Genomic DNA, 9,745 nt, shown 5'->3' with positions numbered 1-9,745 from the left:
ATCAAAGCGGTATGTATTATAATCCGTATCATCTCATCTTTCAAAATACATGTCCTTTACTGCATTTCCCTCACTCAGACAACAAAACATTTGCAAAGGTTGCTGGGTACGAGTGTAAAGGGCTACATAACAAAATCCTGTATTTTATTGCAGCAATGCCTTCAGGAACGTCTGGGATCTGAGTGAATGGACCGTCGTGTACCCATCACAATGGCGCCAGGCTCAGATGTCTGCTCCGTAAATCGTCACCTTATTTAAATACACAACCTGTGTGTTCCAGGTTCTGAACCAAGCGTCTGAATTAAGATATTCAACTCAATCATATTGCTGCTTATGTGTTACAGATGGCAGAACTTGAGGTTGACGGCCTTGTGGTGGAGACACAGGATCTCGATGAGTCAGCATTGTGGCATCTTCGTCGATACCATGCCGCGTCTCTGGCCAAGTATGTTGTGACTAAGATGACATACAACATGTATGTAATTGGAGTCCACCTCATAGTTCATGCATAATATTTGCAATTGGAATACGTTTGATCAATAAAAAATAATGAACTTTATTAATTGGTATTTTCCAGAACACTTGCTCTCCACTGCCACCTTGGCGTTGATGCCCTCACTGACGAAGAAATTGAGGTAATTTACTTGTCTGAAGAAATTATGATTGTCTTGATGAGTCTCTCAACTACAATTTGCTTACAATTCAAATTGCATACCGAGAGCTTTCCGACGGCACAGTCACAAACAACAAGATGAGCAAGTGGCTGGATCCTTCAGGATCGTCCAGGGTGAGACAAGAAGGCTTGAAGTTTGCTCATCCTGCAGTCTCCAAGTTCCAAGAGGCCCTCAGAAGGAAGATATTCAGGGTCATCACACAGCTGGACATGGACTTTGACACATACACCCATATGTAATGAAATGTGGTATTGGATGTTTTTGTGTGTTAAAGGTGTGTACATTTTGCAGTCAATACACCACAGTGTGGATTCTGCAGAAGCATGAGGGTTTCAGTCGGGCAAAGCTGTACTTAGTTATCCACACACATATTGACTCCCCATAATTTTATTTCACTATTTGGTTGCATCAAATCAAATGTAATTTGCCACATGTGCTGAATACAACAGGTGTAGACCTTACAGTGAAATGCTTACTTACAAGCCCTTAACCAACAATGCAGCTTTAAGAAAATAAAAAAAGTGTTAAGTAAAAAATAGAATAGCAAATAAAAATAGCAAATCATTAAAGAGCAGCAGTAAAATAAAATAACAGTAGGGAGGCTATGAGGGAAATAAGTATTTGATCCCCTGCTGATTTTGTACGTTTGCCCACTGACAAATAAATAATCAGTCTATAATGTTAATGGTAGGTTTATTTGAACAGTGAGAGACAGAATAACAACAAAAAAATCCAGAAAAACGCATGTCAAAAATGTTATAAATTGATGTTATAAATTTATTTAATGAGGGAAATAAGTATTTGACCCCCTCTCAATCAGAAAGATTTCTGGCTCACAGGTGTCTCTTATACAGGTAACGAGCTGAGATTAGGAGCACACTCTTAAAGGGAGTGCTCCTAATCTCAGCTTGTTACCTGTATAAAAGACACCCGTCCACAGAAGCAATCAATCAATCAGATTCCTAACTCTCCACCATGGCCAAGACCAAAGAGCTCTCCAAGGATGTCAGGGACAAGATTGTAGACCTACACAAGGCTGGAATAGGCTACAAGACCATCGCCAAGCAGCTTGGTGAGAAGGTGACAACAGTTGGTGCGATTATTCGCAAATGGAAGAAACACAAAAGAACTGTCAATCTCCCTCGGCATGGGGCTCCATGCAAGATCTCACCTCGTGGAGTTGCAATGATCATGAGAACAGTGAGGAATCAGCCCAGAACGTCACGGGAGGATCTTGTCAATGATCTCAAGGCAGCTGGGACCATAGTCACCAAGAAAACAATTGGTAACACACTACGCCGTGAATGACTGAAATCCTGCAGCGCCCGCAAGGTCCCCCTGCTCAAGAAAGCACATATACATGCCCGTCTGAAGTTTGCCAATGAACATCTGAATGATTCAGAGGAGAACTGGGTGAAAGTGTTGTGGTCAGATGAGACCAAAATGGAGCTCTTTGGCATCAACTCAACTCGCCGTGTTTGGAGGAGGAGGAATGCTGCCTATGACCCCAAGAACACCATCCCCACTGTCAAACATGGAGGTGGAAACATTATGCTTTGGGGGTGTTTTTCTGCTAAGGGGACAGGACAACTTCACCGCATCAAAGGGACGATGGACGGGGGCATGTACCGTCAAATCTTGGGTGAGAACCTCCTTCCCTCAGCCAGGGCATTGAAAATGGGTCGTGGATGGGTATTCCAGCATGACAATGACCCAAAACACACAGCCAAGGCAACAAAGAAGTGGCTCAATAAGAAGCACATTAAGGTCCTGGAGTGGCCTAGCCAGTGTAGTATATTGTAAATGCTGGCAATTATTGCTGATAAACAAAGGAGTCCGCTCATACTTAACCTTTGATCATAAGTTTATTCATATCACAAGATTTCAGCATAAGTGACGGATGTCATGACACCCGGAGAGCAGTGTCCTCGAATTGTAATGTCTGCTCTAACCTCTTCTTCGTCCAGCATATACTTATAAACAATGCAAAAATATGGGTTGCTCCCTCTGCTGTCCAATCACCTGTCTCCCCTGGGGCGTCACCCTACAAATGGCTACTTTTGAACTAAGATAAACATCCCCTCTTTGTTCCTCTAGAATAGTCATAATCTTAATACACTACACCAGTCTCCAGACCCTAATCCCATAGAAAATCTGTGGAGGGAGCTGAAGGTTCGAGTTGCCAAATGTCAGCCTCGAAACCTTAATGACTTGGAGAATATCTGCAAAGAGGAGTGGGACAAATCCCTCCTGAGATGTGTGCAAACCTGGTGGCCAACTACAAGAAACGTCTGACCTCTGTGATTGCCAACAAGGGTTTTGCCACCAAGTACTAAGTCATGTTTTGCAGAGGGGTCAAATACTTATTTCCCTCATTAAAATGCAAATCAATTCATAACATTTTTGACATGCATTTTCTGGATTTTTTAAAATGTATTCTGTCTCTCACTGTTCAAATAAACCTACCATTCAAATTATAGACTGATAATTTCTTTGTCAGTGGGCAAACGTAGAAAATCAGCAGGGGATCAAATACTTTTTTCCCTCACTGTATATACAGGGGGTACCGGTACAGAGTCAATGTGCGGGGACACCGGTTAGTCGAGGTAATTGAGGTAATATGTACATGTGGGTAGAGTTAAAGTGACTATGCATAGATAATAAACAGAGTAGCAGCAGCATAAAAGAGGGGGTGGGGGGGGTCAATGCAAATAGTCCAGGTAGCCATGATTAGCTGTTCAGGAGTCTTATAGCTTGGGGTAGAAGCTGTTAAGAAGCCTTTTGGACCTAGACTTGGCGCTCCGGTACCGCTTGCCGTGCGGTAGCAGAGAGAACAGTCTACGACTAGGGTGGCTGGAGTCTTTGACAATTTTGAGGGCCTTCCTCTGACACCACCTGGTATAGAGGTCCTGGATGGCAGGAAGCTTGGCCCCAGTGATGTACTGGACCATTCGCACTACCCTCTGCATGTTCATCTGCATGTTCATTTGAGAAGCAGAGTCTAAGGGGTTAAGCGGGCCATATCGGAGCTAGCCAACATTCTCTGCCTTGTCAACTATAATCATCCTGTAATGATGAAATGTCATAGTATTGTGAGGACAGAGGTAGAGTTACTATATAAGTGGTTTGGGGCCATGAAGTCTACATTCCATTATGTCAAAGGAGATTACTGATGTTTAGGATAGCATGATTGATGGACAGGATACTGACTTTGGGTAAAGAGTGATGAACATCAAAGACAGGGAGTGCCCATGGAGACTTACCAGAAGTATGCCAGTAAGAGGGTAATAAAGGGTATATAAGGTAGAGTGTCTTCTTTGTTCAAGTTAGTTCGTAACACCAAAGGGGCAAAGCTCTGGTCATTGTTGTAACGAACCCGGTACCGATCATTAAACATTTGCATTAACTGTCTATAAAGTGTCTAAGTACATCCTTACATTCGTAATCACTTGATACCTAGAAACTCATCATAACACATCCTCAGTGTGGTTAGGTTCAACCTAAAACGTATCGTTCTTACAGTATGTCTCGCTCATCATGTCAAGTAAATCTCATCTATGTGTTATAGTTGCACATAGGATTTCATAACTGTTTTTGTTTTCTTAAAAATAGCCTACGTTTCTTATTGTCCTCTTACTGTTTAGGGGCCTGCTTCTTGTTACTTTGTTAGCACTTACTCTTAGTTCAAAATAGTCTACGGCTTTGTTTACTTATTGTTATGATGATTTGTGATATAAGATTCATTAATGTATGTAAAACCCATAAGCTGTATGTGGGACAGAGGACAAGGACACGCCATGTGGTATTGGTGTCATGGGTTAGGGACAGAAGGTCAGTGTGCCAAGATAGATTGGGGGCCACTTGTGATAATCTTAGAAGGTGTACGTGATGGAATGGCCTGGCTAGGGTGCCACACGATACCAAGTAGGTGGATGATATGGTGGTAGATGAGTGACACTCAATGATGGTTGGCAGATGTTGGACAGAAGTAGATCCGGAGAGCATTATATAAACTGAGAGATTTTGTATGGAAGTCATTCAGATGGCAGGAGGCTATGTCCGTACCACCTGTCATTGAATCCATTATTGTAACCATTAAATAATGACTGAACCAAATCTCCATCTGTGTACCATACTCTCTTGCATCCTGAACTTCTCAATACCAGAAACTCATCATAACACTTATATAATAATGTCAGACACACACCGTATACTCTAATAATCTAATGCACGTGTAAAGGGAGGGGGAGCGGGAGCAGGCATGACAAATTGATTGATATCCAGTATTACTGGGTACCATGTGGTAGCAGGAAGTTCAGTTAAATTAAGGAAGTAGTAGAGTACCCAAATATAGTGCCACAATAATTTGTACTTAGATACAATACTGAACAAAAATATAAGCAAAACATGCACAAAAAAATGTATTTTACTGAGTTACAGTTCATATAAGGATATCGGTCAATTTAAATAAATTTATTAGGCCCTAATCTATGGATTTCACATGACTGGGAATACAGATATGCATCTGTGGGTCACAGATACCACAAAAAAAGGAAAGGGCATGGATCAGAAAACCAGTCAGAATCTGGTGTGGCCACCATTTCCCTTAGGCAGTGCGACGCATCTCCTTAGCATAGAGTTGATCAGGCTGTTGATTGTGGCCTGTGGAATGTTGTCCCACTCCTCTTCAACGGCTGTGCAAAGTTGCTGGATATTGTCGGGAACTGGAACACGCTGTCGTACACGTCGATCCAGAGCATCCCAAACATGCTCAATGGGTGACATGTCTGGTGAGTATGCAAGCCATGGAAGAACTGGGACGTTTTCAGCTTCCAGGAATTGTGTACTTATCCTTGCGACATGGGGCTGTGCATTATCATGCTGAAACATGAGGTAATGGCGACGGATGAATGGCACGACAATGGGCCTCAGGATCTCATCACAGTATCTCTGTGCATTCAAATTGCCATTGATCAAACGCAGTTGTGTTCGTTGTATGTAGCTTATGCCTGTCCATACCATAACCCCACTGCCACCATGGGGCACTCTGTTCACAAAATGACAACGGCAAACCGCTTTCCCACACAATGCCATACACACTGTCTGCCATCTGCCCGGTACAGCTGAAACCGGGATTCCTCAATAAAGAGCAAACTTCTCCAGCATGCCAGTAGCCATTGAAGGTGAGCGTTTGCCTACTGACGATGAGCATGCAGATGAGCTTCCCTGAGACGGTTTTTGACAGTTTGTGCAGAAATTCTTCAGATGTGCAAACACACAATTTCATCAGCTGTCCGAGTGGCTGGTCTCAAATGATCCCGCTGGTGAAGAAGCCGGATGTGGAGGTCCTGGGCTGGTGTGGTTAAACGTGGTCTGCGGTTGTGATTCTCTAAAACGATGTTGGAGGCAACTTATGATAGAGAAATTAACATTAATTTCTCTTGCAACAGCTCTGGTGGACATTCCATCAGTCAGCATGCCAATTGCACGCTCCCTCAAAACTTTAGACATCTGTGGCATTGTGTTCTGTGACAAAACTGCATATTTTAGAGTGGCCTTTTATTGTCCCCAGCACAAGGTGCACCTGTGTAATGATCATGCTGTTTAATCAGCTTCTTGATATGCCACACCTGTCAGGTGGATGGATTATCTTGGCAAAGGAGACATTTTTATTTTATCTTTATTTAACTAGGCAAGTCAGTTAAGAACAAATTCTTATTTACAATGACGGCCTATGTAACAGCACTCTTCTTGCATTGTGTACAATCAATGATCAACACGAACTCCATCTTGTAACACCAGTCATGGAGCTTTATTCTGATAGGAACAGCACAAAATTGCACGTCATGCAATGCACGGCTCACCATCCAACTCTGCACTCACGCACGCTGGTTTGGTGCTTGTTCACTGGGCATGTAGTTACCAAAATAATACAATTACAATATAATATCTTTAACAATGTACCTGATAGGAAAAGCACAAAATTGCACGTCATGCAATGCACGGCTCACCATCCAACTCTGCACTCACGCACTGCACAAAATATACAAACCCCCCACCAGACACAGTAAGTTGCTAGCTAGTATTAGCTGGAATTCTCTACAACAAAATGCACAACAAATATTCACCAAAAAACGCTGCATCTTATGTGTGATGTTCGAATAACATTTACAAACAAATGTATATAAATTATACATTCACATCATCACTTGGGAGTATAAAAATCACTTTTGATGTACAGTGCTTTGCAACCAACAACTTACCGCTGGTATGGTGCTTGTTCACTGTGACGATTCTGACTGAAACATCCTCCCTCGTAAGCAAGCTACGCCAACCAGCCAATAAGATGCCATGTTGAGTAGGTGAAGGCAAGACAAAACCAAAAACCCATTGGCTTAACAATAAAGTGGCAAGGGGAATCACCAATATAACCCTGTTACACCTACACCGGCCAAACCCGGACGATGCTGGGCCAATTGTGCGCCGCCCTATGGGACTCCCAATCACGGCCGGTTGTGATACAGCCTGGAATCGAACCAGGGGGTCTGTAGTGACACTTCAAGCACTGAGATGCAGTGCCTTAGACCGCTGCGCGACTCGGGAGCCCCACTAACAGGGATTTAAACACATTTGTGCGTAACATTTGAGAGAAATAAGCTTTTTGTGCGAATGGAAAATGTCTGGGATATTTTATTTCAGCTCACTTTACATGTTGCGTTCATATTTTTGTTCAGTATAATATGAATTCCTGGTCACACTTTACAATAACTTATCCCTAAGACAGTTACAGGTGGTGGTAACTGACCATATAAAAGCAATCTCTTTATTTGAAAGTTATAAACAATTTAACTACTTTACTTGCAATAACTACAGTCTATAAAGTATTATTAACTGTTATTAACCCTTTACAGACCATTTATAAACCCATTATAAAGGGTTATTTAAGTGTTACCAAATTTATTTTTATAACCTAAAGTGATGCTAGAAAGGTTTTGAATCATTTTTGCCAGTAGTTTTGAAAGTAGTGCTCACGAGCCAAAATGGGTCACCGAATATAGTGCACAATTATGTACAACGTTATCCATTTCATATGTTATATTACATATTGGATTTATAAAAAAATTTATCCTGCAATTCGTATGATATGTTACGAATTCCAATTCATACAACATGTTACGAATTTGTAAGGGCTTTAGACCCCTTTCAATCTTTTCAAGAGAAATTAACAAATTGAAAGATAATTGATGTATTTCAAATATATATTTTTTTCAAAATACAATTTAGAGTTTTGTAACAGTTTCTCTAGTATCATGGTTATGAACCACGAAGGTTAGTTAAGTAGCAACTCACTTTTGATTATGTATTCACTGGTTAGGAATGTCTGTATACGTTAAGTCAGCACACTGTGAACAAAAGATGAGTAATAACACATAGTTTAACCTAACAGGTTAACCCCAGATTTTCTGCTAAATGTCTTAAATCAAATGAGTTTACTGTAACATTGAGTCATGTTACCAATATTTAATAAAAGGCATCTTTCATATAAGATTACAAAACTTAGGAATCTATGGAGAACCTTCAATTCCAAGACTATTACTAGCTATTGTAAACTCTCAAAAGGCTTTATGTCACTTTGTTTGAGAAACATCCAATTGAGAAACAGTCTTTCTAAAGACTGAGGGACCCAGTCCCTGAAAATGTGGACGTAACCTCTGTAGCCTCGGTAGGCCTCTACAGCATGATGCTGATTCAGGGGTTTGAACAATTGAGCTAGAGATTCTTTGGGTTTGGTCAGGTATAAAAGAAAGGGTTAAACCAGGTAGGAAGTCAGTTCAGGAGCAGCAACCAGCAGCATAGTGAGCAAACATGTCCAACACCAGCATGAACATGGGCAGGGTAAGCACTGGCAAGGTTTCTTAGAAGTTTTTTATATATACTTTAAATTTCATAGAGCTCTAATGCTCTAGCACCCCAAACTATCACAATAACCTGGTTACCAGTAGTGTGACTGAATAGCAATTCTAAAATGTTTGTTTCATACAATTGTTTAATTCATAGAAATCTTTCCCTTTTATTTTCAGGCCACCTTCTACGAGGAGAGGAACTTCCAGGGCCGCTCTTATGAGTGCAGCTCCGACTGCCCTGACATGTCCTCCTACATGAGCAGGTGCCAATCCTGCAGAGTTCAGAGCGGCTGCTTCATGGTGTATGACCGCCCCAACTTCATGGGAAACCAGTTCTTCATGAGGAGGGGAGAGTACTCAGACTACCAGAGTATGATGGGAATTACCGATGGTATCAAGTCCTGTCGCATGATCCCAATGGTAGGATGAAAATATGTAATCTTAAAATAGACGTATCTTGTCATTGAAAATAAAACTCTCATATTACAAAAGTTTATACATAATTTCTCTGATCAATAAAACCTGTTATTTTACCGCTAACAGCACAGAGGAAACTTCAGGATGAGGATCTATGAGAGGGAGAACTTTGGAGGTCAGATGCATGAGATGATGGACGACTGTGACTCCATCATGGACCGTTTCCGCATGTCCGACTGCCAGTCCTGCAACGTGATGGACGGTCACTGGCTGATGTACGAGCAGCCCCACTACAGAGGCAGGCAGATGTACATGAGGCCCGGAGAGTACAGGAGCTTCAGAGAGATGGGCATGGGAATGGGAGGCATGAGCGGTGGCATGAGGTTCATGAGCATGAGGCGTATCATGGACAGCATGTCTATGTAATTTCCTCAAATGCTTTTTGTGATGATTTACTCAGGACACTTAATGTTTAAGCGTTTCACTATTTCACTCCCTACATCTTTAACATTTCAAAGTTTCTGTGTAGATAGGATTGTGTACAATAGCTGCATGCTGGATGTAAAGTAATATCCAATGATATCTCAGAGCTTTAATTTAGAAAAGATTACTGCCCTGCTATTTTGCAATGCACAATTTTAAGGATTTTCAAATAAACTCACTTTACAAATTAAGATAATAGAGTCATCTAAAACAATAATTATATGGTGAAATGAAGGTTAGCAACCATTCATTTGCATTGGCTTACAA

General features: G+C 41.5%; 1 protein-coding gene across 1 annotated transcript; it reads left to right on the top strand.

Moving 5' to 3' along the window:
* Positions 1-8,540: 8,540 nt before the first annotated feature.
* LOC311144109 (gamma-crystallin M3-like) lies at positions 8,541-9,421 on the top strand (the record flags this gene model as incomplete). The annotated part of the gene is made up of 3 exons (XM_084180082.1): positions 8,541-8,570; positions 8,756-8,998; positions 9,122-9,421. The coding sequence occupies 3 exons, from the start codon at positions 8,541-8,543 to the stop codon at positions 9,419-9,421; spliced, it is 573 nt and encodes a 190-aa protein (XP_084036208.1).
* Between the last annotated feature and the right edge of the window lie 324 nt (positions 9,422-9,745).

Source organism: Coregonus lavaretus (assembly GCF_964263955.1).
Source record: "Coregonus lavaretus genome assembly, chromosome: 16".
Classification (NCBI taxonomy): Eukaryota; Metazoa; Chordata; class Actinopteri; order Salmoniformes; family Salmonidae; genus Coregonus; species Coregonus lavaretus.
Note: the sequence above shows the minus strand (reverse complement) of the source record. Positions and strands in the feature narration are given on the sequence as shown.